Source organism: Pezoporus wallicus, unplaced genomic scaffold (assembly GCF_028554395.1).
Source record: "Pezoporus wallicus isolate ANWC-B61680 ecotype Strahan unplaced genomic scaffold, APGP_CSIRO_Pwel_v1 contig_13850, whole genome shotgun sequence".
In the NCBI taxonomy this organism is placed as follows: Eukaryota; Metazoa; Chordata; class Aves; order Psittaciformes; family Psittacidae; genus Pezoporus; species Pezoporus wallicus.
Window position 1 is genome coordinate 169,630 of NW_026635243.1, and position 15,331 is coordinate 184,960.

Genomic DNA, 15,331 nt, shown 5'->3' on the forward strand with positions numbered 1-15,331 from the left:
AGCTTATATATCTAAATATTTAACATATCTAAAAGTAAAAGGATCATCTCTTTGCTAATGACAGCATTACCTACAGTACTATATGGAAAATCTACATGCTAAACAGTTATCTACTTTCTGCAACTTCTCTGAAACATCGCTTGGAACTGAAAGAAAAGGGGAATCCAAACATTCTCAGTATCAGGAAACACACAATAACGCGCATATCCAGTCTTAAAACCATGGCAGGAAAAAACCCCAAACTATCCATTTTTACAAAGGATGACAGTTGTTTATCCACAAAACACAATCAGATCAGAAACAATATCTGAAGTCTGTTACAGTAGAAGAATAATGAGCTGTTCAGGAAGATCATGTTTTCAGCTCAAATCAATATCCATTTTGCTACTGTTTTGACTGTTTTATAATGTGACCATATGATATTCTACCTCTTACAGTATTATCTTAACACAGTACAGTGTAAGTCTGTATACCCAAACACATACATGTGTGCAAGCACATATATATACACATATTAACACACGGAAACAGAGTAATGTCTGTAACAATTTACAAGTTCTATCATGCAACACTTTCAATGGGGAGTTGAAAAAAGGCAGTTTCACAAAGTAAAAAGAAGAAACTTCAAGGACAAAATTAATTAAAGCTAGAAATGACTGTGACTCATTAAGAATGCTTTGTCACTCTAACTCTGCAATGAACTGTTCCTTTTACCTGAAGGGTATGCTGGTCCACAACCTGGAAAAGGGAGTGAGGCTTATTATCAAAAGAGACGGGCCGATGAAGAAGTTTGCTGTTGCCAAAAGCAACCCACCCGCTCTCCAGCTCCTCATTACGGCAGTACACAAAACCTCTGGCAAAAAAAGTAGGATATTAAAACCCTTCAAAACCCTGTGCTGGTTCTTTTGCTTTCCAAGAACAACTCACAACCACATTCTTGAACTTTGACTGAACTTGAATTCAAGTCGGCATAAGGCAGTAATTTCTGTTGTAAAAGACTTGAGGCATATGAAAGCCTCATGACTTCCAAGCAATAAAGAAGCAAGAAGGTTCAGTGAGTCACATCTGCAGTAATCATTAATATAATGAATGACATAATTAGAAAACAAATACTTACAAATTCAGCAATTGTACAACTATAAATAAAAAGGTCATTAAAGTAGGCTATAGTATAACCCTCTCAGCAAAGAGCAAACCCATGTACATTAAAAAACCTGAAATCTAAAATACTAGTGTCCTGGTGCTATATAGTAGCTATTCAGCTAATGCACTTCTTCACAGGAGGTTGGATTAAAAGGCCTCCAGACATCCCTTTCAACCTGATTTATTCTGTAGTTCTAGAGAAAACATACTCAAGAAGAACTTCGGATGAGAAAACCAAACATTAAAATAGGATTTAATGCAAATGCATAACATGCCCCAGACTTCTTACATCTAACATGAGGTTTCCTAAAACAATAACTGCAGAACAGTAAATACTCAACTGCAACTTACCGCAAAGTACCATGTAATCCAGATCCTAATTTGCTTATTCCTCTGCCCACTGAATTAGTTGTGTAAAGATAGAGCCCATCTGCTGCAAGACAGCGCCCTAAGTCTGCATCTGAATTGGGGAGAAAGAACAGAGCGAGACCACCGCTGTAACACACAGGACAAGGAATTCGCCATGGTCATTACGCTGCTGCAGCAGCTTCCACAGCAACTGAAACCCAGCAGATGCTCCTGACAGGTCATTACCAAGGGGTCAGAGCCATTTCTTTAATACTGAATTTATTATTCCATGTTTTAAGAGCTATTTGTGAACTAAGAGTCAAAGTCCATCCTGTTCAGAACTGGCAGCAAGATGAAATGCAAGCAAGACTTCTGACTGTGCAAGCCCTCCTGCTTGGGGCTGCTGGTAGAACACATTGTGAGGAAGGAATAACCTAATATTGAGCCTTGATCTAATTTCTGGTACAACTCCGCTTTTCTTAAAGCAGACCCTTCCATCTCTGAACACTGGTAAATTAAGACAAACAGTATTTGAAACACAGGTTTGTTGCTCACAGAGTAATTATTAACAATCAAGATGGAACTCAAGTTCAGTTGACCTATTTAAGTTCATGAAACCTGAACAGCCAACAGGGAAAGCAAAAAGGATCTTGTCGCTCTCACAGCAAGAAAGCATCTTCAAAACATAGATGTCAACAATAAATTTGTAAATAGCCTAAAATGACAGCTCAGACTTGTAAATTCCTATGGCTTGCATTAAACTTTATGAGATGACATCAAAGCTTGAACTAATACGTTTATAATAATGTGAACTTTCTTAATTTTCAATGATAACCAGCTACTCAATACAGCACAGGACAAAGAAATTACTTACTGAGGGACTAATGGGTGGGTAATACCCAAACTCAGTCTGACCTCTGCAAAACTCCCCCTGAAGGAGTGACTGTACAGGGTGACTGTACCTACAGCTTTTGATTGTTTCTTCCAGCCTGATTACTGGACAACTTAACATAGCACCTGACCTTCAGCAAACAAACAGCAACGCTTTCAGAACCCCATTATCTTGTAATTAAAAACCCGAAACATTACACCATATTATCACTGACACACTAGACTTGAGATTTAGCCTCTTTATTTTAATACAAAACAGGGTATTTTTTTCTAGCTGATCCCCAAATGAACTTTCAAAAGCAAGCCAATCATTCACATATCCTAACTGGATATAATAATCTAAGTGACTGAGAACGGGTATGGCAAACCAAACTATTTAATCTAACTATTAACTGGGTCCACGTTTTCAAAGCTTCAGTTCTGAATGTGCAGACTAAGACAACAAACTCTTTCTTAGGCAGTTGCTGCTCTCCCTTCGGCAGTTGCTGCTCTCCCTTCTCATCATATATCAGGCTTCAAGGTATCAACATGCCTGTAATGTCCAGTTCTCCCTAAAGATGGTACTTCTAAACCTTCAGCTTTCAGTTATTTGCCCTGTGCTACACTTGCTTTTACATCCAACAGGAAAGGAGAAATCCTTTTCCAATTCTAAAGCTTTACATTAATTTTTAAACAAATATCCCCACTAAAAGCATCTTGACCTCTCCTGCTAATATTGACAGTGATGGAGTAATTCACCTTTACTTTCACTGCTGGAACTACTGTTGGCATCGGGTGCAGGTAACATGTCTTCAAAGCCCCAAGACACAATATGCTTCCCACCAAGCAAACAAGAGGGTGATCCAGGTCCTCCCTCCAAAAGCAACAACCTTTAAGCAGAAAATAAAATAAGATGCATAGAGAACAGTGATAGCAAAGATTGGCTAAATCAAAAATTAAGATGAAGATATATTTCGAGCAATTGCTCTGTCAGAGTTCATTTAAAGGAATCATCAGTATTTGATTAAAAAATAAGAACACCCAAGAAACAATTAGTAGATACTTTTAGATTTGACTTCCTAAAGTCCTTCTGCAATGAACTAAATTTTGACCTTTCCTAGAGCTCTCAATAACTCTAAGGCCTTTTAATCACATTGAAAAGACATTCATCTGTAAATGCACTCACATTTTCACACCTGATGTGAAAGTGCTACAGTTTGAAAAGTTGCTACAAACCTGTATAATACATCAGCCACAGGCAAGGATCCCAGATCAGTCTGTTTCTGTAATAGATGCACTGTGTGAACAAAGGTTTTCAGCGACCCTCTAAAAGGATAAGAAAAACATGAATTAAAGATGTCTATTGAAACAAGACTGAATGCACACAGACAACAGCATCTATGTAGAATATCATATCCAGTACCATAAGGAGAGAACATCCAAGATATGTCATCAAGCTTCTTTCCTAATTTGCATTTCTTTTCTGGATGATTTTCATTCTTTTATAGAGGAAGTGAAAAGAGGAAGAGAGGGTAACACAAAGGAAGAATGTTGGTGAATTGCTTGTCTAAATCATGTTCTCTTTTCAGAAGAGGGAGAAGCACTGTGTGAGTAGGGAGAGCAGGCAACCATAGGCTGTGTCATAAACAACATGTAGGGCGAAGGCAATGTGGGCACATGATAAAATACCTCAAAACCTTGCCTCTATTACAGACAGCTACTTCCAATATTTCTTGGAGCTGATTAAATGTATTTAGATCTCCAAATACAATCTGCAGGTCTTCCTGGGGCTGAGCCAAAGTGTTAGTAAGAGCTGCTGCAGACACAGCCAAAGAACAGCTTTCTTGACTAAAATAGAAAAGACCAGACTAATTAATTGATTAGCAAGCTTCTGATTCCTTTTGCTTCCAAACATGTATTTGGAAGCTTTTCCCTTCTGAAGGGATATATTTAAACGCATATAAGGTACGTTGTAAGTATGTAAGACTAGATACTTCCAAAAACAACATTAAACCCAAGTAGAAGTTGTTCCTAATCTTGCCTAGAAGTGTGTTGCTTTAAAATTTTATTGTGGCATTCACAAACATATGGAGTTTGTAACTCTAATTAGAATTCTTCTTCATTCATTAAGTTGAACACTTTTTTTGGCAAACCTGTGAAACCTGTATGTTAATACAGTGGGAGATGACTGGGGTTTTTATTAGAAATAAAGAGAGGTAGAGGTCTTCAAAAAATATCTTTCACAGATTCTGTTCCAAAGGTCAGGGTATTAGGAAGAAGTCATTCTCTGAAAGACGTGGTGGTGTTATTTCCAGGCATAATAGCCTAACTGAATAAGAGAACCTTGACTGCATCTTAGGCGTGACAGTAGTCAGTTATGAATCGGTTTCTTCAGAAGCATGACTGATCAATTGAAGGGATCTTTTCCACGCACTCTGCTGAATACAGCCTTTTGCTTGCTGTCACACATGGCCAGTCTTAGCTCCTTAACATTCCTCCTTCATGCCCCCAACCCTTTTTTTCCACTGCCGTTTTCAGCTGTATGCTTTCACTGATAAACCTCATCCCAGAGAAAAGTAACACTGAAGACTTTCAAGCACATCAATAAATTATTTAAAGCAATATTTACCCTCTTGTTTTATTCTTAGGAATATGAAGCACCCAAGATTGCAAATGCGAATCTCAATAATAGTCTCATTTTGCAGGCTTTTTTCTTTATAATGGTACCCAACATGACTTACATATTTAAAAGAAAAATTCAAAGCTTTCAAAGGTGAACAGAGCACATCGGAATATCACAATTCTGTAAGCAATGCAAGACAGATTTCCAAAGAAAATATAAGATCAACCTTCATTTCAAAAGCTCTATTTGAAATTTAGCTCTTTTACAGATTCAGCTGCAAAAGAACATCCCATACTTCCTAAAAATTGGCATCTGGGGAAAAAATTAATGAGATTGTGTTTATCAAATCCAATTTATCTGAGCTATGTTCAAGTACATTGCCTCTTAGATAAGGCAGTTGTCAATGCAGAAGAGTTTGCCACGAACTGTAGATTTCTCATCGACTTCATTAGAACAAGCACACTAGAAATTGAGTGTTTTACATTTGAATAAACCCATTTCTAAAGCAAATCATGACATCTCCTGAGAACTTCAACATCTTAAATCAGAGTTAAACTTGACAGACAAGGCTGCAATCTAAGAAACATTAAAGCTGGATTTTCAAAAGGCTACTAGTGATTTTAGACTCACAATCATACAGTTTTCAGAGCTAAGTTTTGTGTATTCCTCCTCCTCTCCCCAAGCCCCATCCCCTAAAAAGAGTAAGCTTTTATTAAAAGCAATTACAGCTACTTCACCCTCAATAACCTGATGCTGTCCTAAACCCATGCAGGGCACACAGCATTGTTCAACCTATGCTGGTCAAACTCTTCCCTGGCAACAAAATGGAAAAAGGCCTCCAGATGTTTAATAGGCAAGACTGAAATCAAATCTGAACCTAATTACCCTGAAACTTGGCAGGAATGTCTTCTACAGCCCAATGAAGGTGAAAAAGCTACAGGATTAATGGGGCAGTACAAAGAGAAAAATGGGGCGACTTTCCTCCATGATAAAAACATTTGGAACCATTCCTAGAACAGATCACTGCAGTAGAAGCAGTAATATGCACAAGAGGCATTCCCAATCTAGATAATTCTGGTTTTACATATGCTAGACACATGCCAAAAAAAAAAAAAACAAACCCACAATGCTTAGCTTATCAGTTCCACCCTTTCCAAATCAAAATCTAAATATTAGAAAGACAAAGACTAGTGAAAAAAACAAAAACTAGTATCAGCGGTGTGGTCACATCATATTTGGTTCTTATGGTTAAACATAACCACTTACTAACAGCACCACCCACACCACGTCACATCAGTACAGCTTCCTTACCTTGCACAAGCCAAGGCAACTAGGGCAGCAGCAGCGTTTTCTTTTTGCTTATATGGAATCTGTTGGCCTGACGCAGAAGTGTCTTCCAGCCAGGAGCACAGCAAAGACTCTATCCCGTTAAGACAGTCAGCTGGTTCCTTAGTCAAACTCAAAGGCTGGCAGTCTCGAAGGCAATTCAACAGCACCTCAGCAGTTATGTTACAGAGAGAAGGGTCTGTTCTACTTTGAGACTGAATGAGGGGAAAGACCAACAGAAGCCCCATCCGTGAAGTAAACGGCGCCTGTTCAGGCTGTTGTAACAAGCCTTGCCGCTTGAGCAAGGCCAGAGCTTCTTCATCCCCTGAGCTCTCCCGGTCATGCTGCTCTTCCAAGGCAAGCTGGCGCTGGGCATTCCAGAGTCCACGCAGGGCATTCAGGCGGTATTCCAGCAGCCGAGCATAAGCATTGCTCTGGTTTCCACACACCGACCGCAAGCGCTCAGCCAGCTCCGTCGGATTCTTGGTCTCAAATGTTAGTATCTGAAAGGAGCGAAAAAATTGGTATTTATATAGGTTTTAATTTTCTGAATGGGAAAAAAGTAGTAACATATGGACATAGTATGATTTCTAGACCAGCTCTCCTCTCCAACAGATTGTGGGATATTTTGCTTTACATTTCTGGGCATGAATAAACTTAAATCAGAGGCCAAAGAGCATGCAAGTGGTATGGAGACTGCTACTGCTGAGTCAGCGCTGCCACTGAAGCCTGGGCTTGAGAAGTGCTGACAGAGATTTGCAAATCGTGATGGTAAACCAACAGTAATCTAGATTGTAAAGAAAAATACAGACAAAACAGTAACTTTGAAAATAAAGACATGCCTCCCCAAAGCTTTTTCTAAAACCAAGAACTTCAAAAGGACTAAGGGGGTGGAGAGTCCCAGGGGCCTTCCTACAGAAACTAACAGGTCAAGAATATTCTGCAGTAAGAATGCATATGTTCTAGCTGGAGAGCTTTTCAAATCAACCAACCAATCAGTTCTCTAAAATGGAGTAAGACTTTTGTTGTTTTCCCCTGTTTTTTTCCCCTCCTTAATTTTATCATATCACACTTAGCTGCACCTTTCTTAAAATACTTCCAGCTGCTGCCATAGCTTAAAAAAACTAAAAGTCTCATCGTCATCACTTCAGACAGAAGAAAGGGGCCTTTTTGGCACTTCTAAGTAAAACTGGAGACAAAGCTGGAACAACGGAAAACAAATAAATCATAACAGAAAGACACATTTATGCATTAGTAGCCAGCTTGGGACTTGAAAGAACTCACAATTTTAAGTAATTTACAGACAATTTTTCTCCCTACAGCATAGAACAACAGCCGAGATAGCAAAGTCACTGAAGCAATTGCAACCTCAAGGAAAATAACGAGCCAAACATTTTCCAGTACTTTGGATCCAGTATCCAAAGGGCTTCTGCCTGCACATGCCTCATCTCATCCACCAAACACACTTTCTTTGTCCCATCTTCGCACTGTAAAGCTGTCCCTTTCCTGAGCTTCATTACAAAAGAAAAGAAAAAAGGGAAGGGGAACGTGAAAGATCAAGAGATGCAAAAGGAAATTTCGTACAGGGTTGTTTGGTTTGGAGTTTTTCTTTTTATTGTAGGCAATGGTCACACAGAATACGAAATAGATGTTTATGTCTAATTGTAGAATTTTGAAGCTTAGTAAAATGCTCCAGGCCAACTCACATCTGCCACTTCGACAAACACCCTTCCTGAAGTCAGTGAAACAGCTTTTCAGTAGAACATTTACCATTAGAGTCATGAAAAGTTCACTTTAAAGTAATTCACATAATAATTACAGTTGAATAGATGTTAGCATTGAGCTTGTTAAAACTAATGAACCTCTTTTAATTATTTTTTCAGAGAGATTAAGAATATTAATCCCTAAACCACATATTATACATTTAAAATAACTACCTCATGTTAATTTGAGTGTTCTGTTGTCTCAGAAGTAAGCTTAATTGTTTCCTGTTGTAGATGCAATCACTTTCTAAACCAGTTTGCTTTTGACCTTCTTGAACTAAGCTAAATATGTGACAGATCCTCAGCGAAGTGGTAACAGCTGCAGAGATGGAGGAAAAAGAGGATTTGTGCCTTCATCTTGAGAGTTAAATGCTGAAGAAAACATGTCTGTAGTCTTTGGCTATGTTAACAACAGACACCATCAAAGACAAGCTGTGATGCTTGGTTGGCTTTCCCTTTTAGATTGTACTTCCATGGCAGAGGGAGCTGTTCATCATGTTCTCCCCTTCCTTTGAACACAGCAGAACCCTGCAATTCAACCCAAGAAGTTGCACCCACCTAAATTATAAGCACACCGCTATGTTAATTCCCAAGCTCTGTACAGCCTCATGAGGAATTTGAGCCAAATCTGTACCCAGGATGCAGTAACAAGCAGAAGGTTTGAATATTCAAATACATGCAATTTGCTTTGTTTCAGCCCAATTGCAAACACAGCCAAAGACCAAGTTCCACCTGCAACTGGTGACTGTTACTTCAGTGTCCTTCAAGTTACCAGTGCTGTGTGGTGGGTTCTCACCAACAAAGCTGTAACCAAATTGTTAGTGTCAAACGTTTGCAGATATGCTGATGAAAAGCCTTTCCCTGAGGAACTTTTATTTTCTCACTGAGCTCACAGTTTATAACTTGCTTTATAAGCATAGTATGGTCTGTCTGGAACTGTCAAGAGTGTTGTGCTTTGGTCTTTCATAAAGGAAACATGCACTAATTTGGGTTAACAGTTTATGAAGCATACTAGATCCAAGAGATTTAGATGACGGCTTCAAAATGGGACTTAGCTTTTTGAAAATAAAGCCATTTACACCATCTAGCTTTCATACACAGCTTATGAAACCAGTGAAAAACTTAACCATTCAATGTCATTTGAAGGTCTAAGTAGGCATTTGCACTTCCAAATGGTAACAGGATATAAGGAGAACAGTGTAAGGTCACCTTCTATACAGGAATCTTCAAAGAATTTTGTTAAAGCGTGTTTTCCTCAAAAGATAATTTACAAACTAAAGGCAAGTACAGAGTTACCTCCAAAAAAGAGCTTCAGGACCAAGATTTCACAGTGACTGGCTGTGACAAACAACTCGGGAGCTTTCAGGGTTCAGACACTTGCTGCACACCAGGGGACCATTCTGGTTAGCAGAACACATGCCTTTCTAACCCAACGCTAAGGACAGAGCTTCACTTGGACTGTGCTATAGATCCGGCTTCCCTTTGGAGAGCCTAAAGACTTCACAAAGGAATCCCAGCCCTTGCCAAGGTTTTCTCAGCACACTGACCACACATTTCTTGTATCTTCAGGCAAAGCTTATTATCTTGAAGCTATCTGAAGTCAAAGCAAGATAAAATACAATGCAAGAAGGAAAAACACCAACATACCACATTTATTCACAAACTGTGAAATAGACAACATGACTACCAGGGTTTCTAAAAGACAGGGCGAAGAAATAGAAAATCTATCCTAAAACAACATGTGCAAAGACTGAATCAGAAAGGGCTTCCCCATCCTTTACCCAGCTGATTCACTCAGCCACCCTGAGCATCTTTTGCCCAAGGCTGCAACCACTAAAGAGGGTTTCCTCAAGCTACCTAAGCAGGAGCATTCAGCCAAATTTCTCTTTTTAAATCCCCCAGCAAAATTTAATCATCATATTCCCCTCCTCCCCCCAAATTAGTTTATTCTCCTGCTATCTAGATCTGACCATTCTCTTTGTTAAAATAAGCACAGATTCACCATTTACACTTGAGTTTGAGCTCTGATTCAGAACCGATTTCCAGCAACCTTTTATTAGTGGTATTTGGGCACCTTGCCTCAATATTTACCTATACAACAGTCAGGGAGATCTCAGCAGCACAGAACCAAAAGCCAGCATACATCACAAGCAGTCACCTGAACCAGTAAATAATCACTTCACAGCACCAATCCGTTTTTACTAACAAGGTTTAAACAGAATCTAAGAAGATGACAAGAATATAGCAACCACATTGCTTTGCCATAAAACAAGCTACCCAAGAATGTACTTACATCTCAAAAGACAATTTCTAACAGAGATAGCAGCTTAACAGAAACACTGTCAGGCTAAAAACACAAAGCATATGCTTAGAGGAAGAATACTAAACAGAATCTGAACATACAGATTATATTCAGAATTAGCAAAAGATAACTAGCCAAGCTACAAAACCAATGTAGATTAACATCCTATGAAAAGGAGGACATGAAAAATAGTTAAGATAGCATAGTCATAAAGACAAATGTAAACAGCATTGAGAAAAAAATATTCATTGTTCATTGGTAGTGTTAAAATAGTTCATTTGGTGCTTTTTATTAATGTTTTCCTTAAGAACAATCCATAATATTATTAAAAAAACCTTTATATTAGAAATGTAGAGCTTTAAAGAATAACTTTAATGAGCAAAGAAAACATGCAATGCCAGCGCACAAAGTGCAATTCTCATGTAAGCAAGCTTTTTCAGTATAAATTCTGCTATAACCAGGACACTAAAATGAGGCGAAGAACTAAAAACAACACCACTTTTAAAGAAGAGCTTTCTCTATATTCGATTTCCTAAGTAGGGTAAACATCACAGTGACACTTTCTGCAAATGAGGAACTTACTCTTCAGTCACATTGCAATAATAGTGGATACACCGGGACTGTGATTGCTGCCTCTTCTCCACTTTGCTTACTTCTGGTTAGCACAGACTACCTTGGAAAACATTTTGGTGCTTAGAGTCTCACACTTCACAGCCTGAGGTGGCATTTAATTAAAAAATGTGTTAGTAAAAAGTTAATTGTCACGACTTTAATTTTGCAGTGTCTGGTCCTTAAATATAATTTCCTTGTTTAATATTTTCAATCCCTTTTAATAAATATCTTAACTAGAAAATGGCTGATGCAAAGTTCAATCACTCAAACTGGTCATTAACATCTTCAACATCAAGAGACACAAAAGGTTATCTCATTTTAAATCATCAGCTATGGGCAGAATGTCATCATCCCTGCTGTACCTAATTTTTTTCCTATTTCATTGTACTACATGACCTTAACCAGATACTTCTTTCCATTAAACAACATTTTTGGCAATACTGCTGCAGAAAGCAGTCACTGGCATCCACTATTATCAGTGTAAAGTGTTTCTCTACTGTTAATAAATACTGGATGTTCTACAATTAAGACACCCTAGTCTACATGAAGAGTTTAGCCTGAGGTTTTATGACGACAGAGTAAATTCAAATGGGAACTGCCACTGAAAGGCAGCTTTCTCCTCTGATTAAAATTCCTGTCCCCTCCTCATTCGCTCCCTGGCTCTCACAGTAGTGCCTGTGGGTTGTCCAGGGGGCTTTTTTAAGCTACATTTTTGGTTTAGATCAGTTCCCTGGCCTGGAACAGGAGGCAGAATGGAAAAGAAAGAAGGAAACACATGGCCACCAACAGACATGAACAAGAAGGTTTTGCAATAGCTCTCCTTGCATCCTACCTTCAACAACAGTCTTGGGCTGAATATGGTGGTTTCACTGATCAGTTTTAATTCTACTACATAGGGGACTGATGAGGAATGAAGCTGTTCACAAAGGTGTATTTTCTCCTAAGTTGCATATTGCAAGTGGAAGCCTTTAAATCTCCAAAATAGCATTTCATTCTTTCTCTACATAATTAAATTAGCTGAACTTCACACGTAAGGATCACAGCCTCCTGAAGGTGGTGGTACATTAACCAGTATCAACTAGATCAGTAATAGCCCCCTGAGTATTAAACATTATTCCTATCTCACAAGAGGATGAAACCATCCAGAAAACCAGAAACAACCTCAAAATCATGGAGTGTCTTTAACAGTGGCATGAAAAAATTTAACCACGTTACTTTCAGTGCCAAGCTACAGCTATAAGGTCATTCGTTCCTCTTGCACCACAAAGCTAACATATAGGGAGCATTACTTGTGTACTTGACTCTTTTGTCTCCAGAAATACAAATAAAATCCTATAAAAAAAAGAGACTGAATTATAAGATTTATAGATTATTCTATGAGAGAAATACCAGAATTGAGTTTTAAAGGTACCATGAAAACTGAAATATACACCAAAACATACACTGCTCTCGTAACAACACTGTACACATACTGCCAGGCTTTCACTTTGTGCGGGATAAAATCCTTTCTGCTTCCAGCAGTTTCTAAAGCCACACAGTAGGACGCTGTCCTACTGCAAACACCGCCTTGGTTTCTTTCAAAACATTTTTCTAAGCCCTCTATAAGGCTTTTTTGTTTGATACACCCAAGTGTCAGTAAAATATATAAATATATGCAAACGTTTTCATCCTGATGCTGTAGATATTGAAGTCTTACAGGTTCTTAGTAGCTGCTGAATACTTTATATTGAGCTTTTGGTGCTGCATTTGAAAACTACAAGTTTCAAGATTGTTCTTGAAACTGATTTTTTCTGCTTCAAGAAACTTTAACCATTTAACTGGTTCAAATGCTGTGTATGGCAGAACAGCTTTGTAACAACTCAGCTAAAAGCATGAGCTATTTTCCCCTTGTGACAGCAAAAGAAATGTAATCACTTGCTCAGAAATAAGCACTAAGAAACCTGCATCTTTTATGGAGTACACGACACCGTAACAAACATCTTTTGTAACTGTATGAATTTACCAAATAACCTTGATATCTGGGATGAATTAGAGAGTACAGATAAGCTGTAAACACACATACAGAATTTGTGTTTAAAAGAAAGTGTTTCTTTATTTGTTCATTAAAGTATTTATTTGGCTCTTATTCAAGTAGTAGATGAAAACGTCTGTGGAAGGTGAAGTAAAACCTTTGTCATTTAAACATCTGAAAGATGAGCACTGACCTGATCAGTCAGTAAGAATTATATTTGGGAAACATATTCGCAAAATCCTCCTTTAGAAGTTTTCTAGTATTTCTCTACTAGGATATGACTTTGGAGTTAAAAAGCCAAGAGGCAGGGTAGTCTGTATTATACAAGTTTAACAAATCCAAACAGGTCGTTTTATGACAACTGATGATAACAACAGCAACTCTGCTGGAGATCAAATCACAAAATATCAGTGGTTTCCACATTACCTAATGAAAGTGAGCTTGAAGGAAAAGCCATCAAGATTTCAGAATCTTCTCAAAGGGCAAGTGAGAGACTTCTGGTGATGCCCGACTGTCATCAACTTCTGTGCACCGCAGACATTTGTAAGGTTCTCTTCCTGTGGAGAATTAACTTCAAGAAATAGCTTCATCCGGTGTTACTCTGAAAGCTACGAACACTTTCCAAGAGGAATACTGGGCTAGTTGAAATGGAAGAGGCTGCGAAAGGCAGGACCAGGAAAGGTACAAGGCCAACATAAATGCCTGGATCAGCAGTTCCCAAGCTAGAGGCCATGACCCCAAGAGGGGTCATCCACTTAGTGAAATGTCAATTGTTTATGCCGGCATTAGGGATTTTTATCTTGACAGAGGTGAAGCTTGTAGATGGAAGTAAGGTCACAACAGAAAGATGTGGGAAGCACTGACCTATATAATTATAGAGAACTGCTCTCTCCTTCAGCAGTGAGGGAAAACAGACAAAGTGTTTCTTCTATTCCATGAGGAAAATGGGTGAAAGCCTCAAGTTCAGCAGATACCTTCAAGTCTAAATTATTTTGCCAGAAAACACACAGGACTGGCACATGCTGTTACAAGAGCACGGGACTTCAGTTGCGCAGGTTTTCCCTCGAGGGCCAGCCCAGACCATACTGGAGGGAAGAGGAAAGAACACCATTTTTTTCAATTTTATCCTATTTTTTACCTTTACATTTGATTATAAATAAGGACTTGTGGTGCAGAACAATGGCCCACAGCGGGCATCGCATACTCTGCCCTACAATAACAGCTTGACAAGACTCAAAACATTAGATGAGGGCAGGCATATACATGATGCAGGCAGCTACTGAGGTAGGAGCTACACTTCCACCTTCATGTTAAAAATGTATCAGAGGAAGAAAAAAAAAGTCAGCTATTCAGAACTTTTCCAGGCTATGCAGAGCAGCAGGAACAGATCTCCAAATTCTCCCTGTTAGGCTGTTATGTAAAAAGTAGAGTGCTTACAAGTTAAGTGGAGTGACACATAAGGTTGTTCTACTTTATACTGTGACTATATACTGAAGATTTGTCTTTCTTCCCACTTGTTTCCTTGTGGAAAAATATAACTGAGCCTATCGCTAGTTAGCTGAATTGAAACTGCATGGTTTAAGGGACCTCCCCTTCAGACATCCCTCCTGCCCCACTCCGAGGAGTGCCTGTCTGTGGAAGATGTTTGTGGGGAGGATTCTGGCAGTGCTGCAGTTTCCACTGTAGCACATTAAAGAACAGCTCATCTTCCATATGGTTGTCCCTCTGGTGCAGCACTGACATCCAGGGCAGAGACCGGACGAAATGTCATGGCAACATCTTCAGGTGTTACTCACCTCAGGTTATCTCCAAGAAGCAGAAGACTTTGCACTTTAAAAGAAGTAATTTCTCTGTGTGAAAGGCTTTAAACTAAAGGTGCAAAGCTTGCATAATTGCTAACCAATCTAGGTTTCTCTTGACTAGAAGATTTTATTGGCAAATCCATACCAGGAGCAGCTTTTATATGTGCATCATTACAAACATCCATCAAATTAAAAAAAAGTGCCCCCTTTCTTTTTGATCACACATATTCTTTGTAAATATACTGACAGACAGTCTAAGTTGCCATACATCACTTACATCATAAAAAATAAGACCAAACCAACCCTCCCCACCACTCTTTAAAGATACTCCTAGAAGTTACCTTCACATGAAAGGGAAGGCTAATACTTTCATAACCTACCATTAAGGAAAAATATACATATATTTATATATTTATAGATGTGAAAAAATAGAAGTTGTATGGGAGTCAAGATAACAAAATAATAAGTTCTCAGAAGCCTCTCCTGTTATAATACCAGTACCATAACACTTTTTTCCTCTGCTTTTCTTTC

At 38.6% G+C, this 15,331-nt stretch overlaps 1 protein-coding gene across 8 annotated transcripts in view; it reads right to left on the minus strand.

The window, feature by feature from the left end:
* Positions 1–15,331, minus strand: part of HECTD4 (HECT domain E3 ubiquitin protein ligase 4) — a 70,545-nt gene that overhangs the window by 52,316 nt on the left and 2,898 nt on the right. For all 8 annotated transcript variants that reach the window (XM_057412647.1, XM_057412640.1, XM_057412622.1 and 5 more), the window contains exons 2-6: positions 6,296–6,813; positions 3,598–3,687; positions 3,121–3,251; positions 1,495–1,603; positions 715–853 (exon numbers count right to left, since the gene is read on the minus strand). In XM_057412647.1, the coding sequence (XP_057268630.1) occupies positions 715–853; positions 1,495–1,603; positions 3,121–3,251; positions 3,598–3,687; positions 6,296–6,813 (987 nt within the window). The remainder of the gene's footprint in view (positions 1–714; positions 854–1,494; positions 1,604–3,120; positions 3,252–3,597; positions 3,688–6,295; positions 6,814–15,331) is intronic.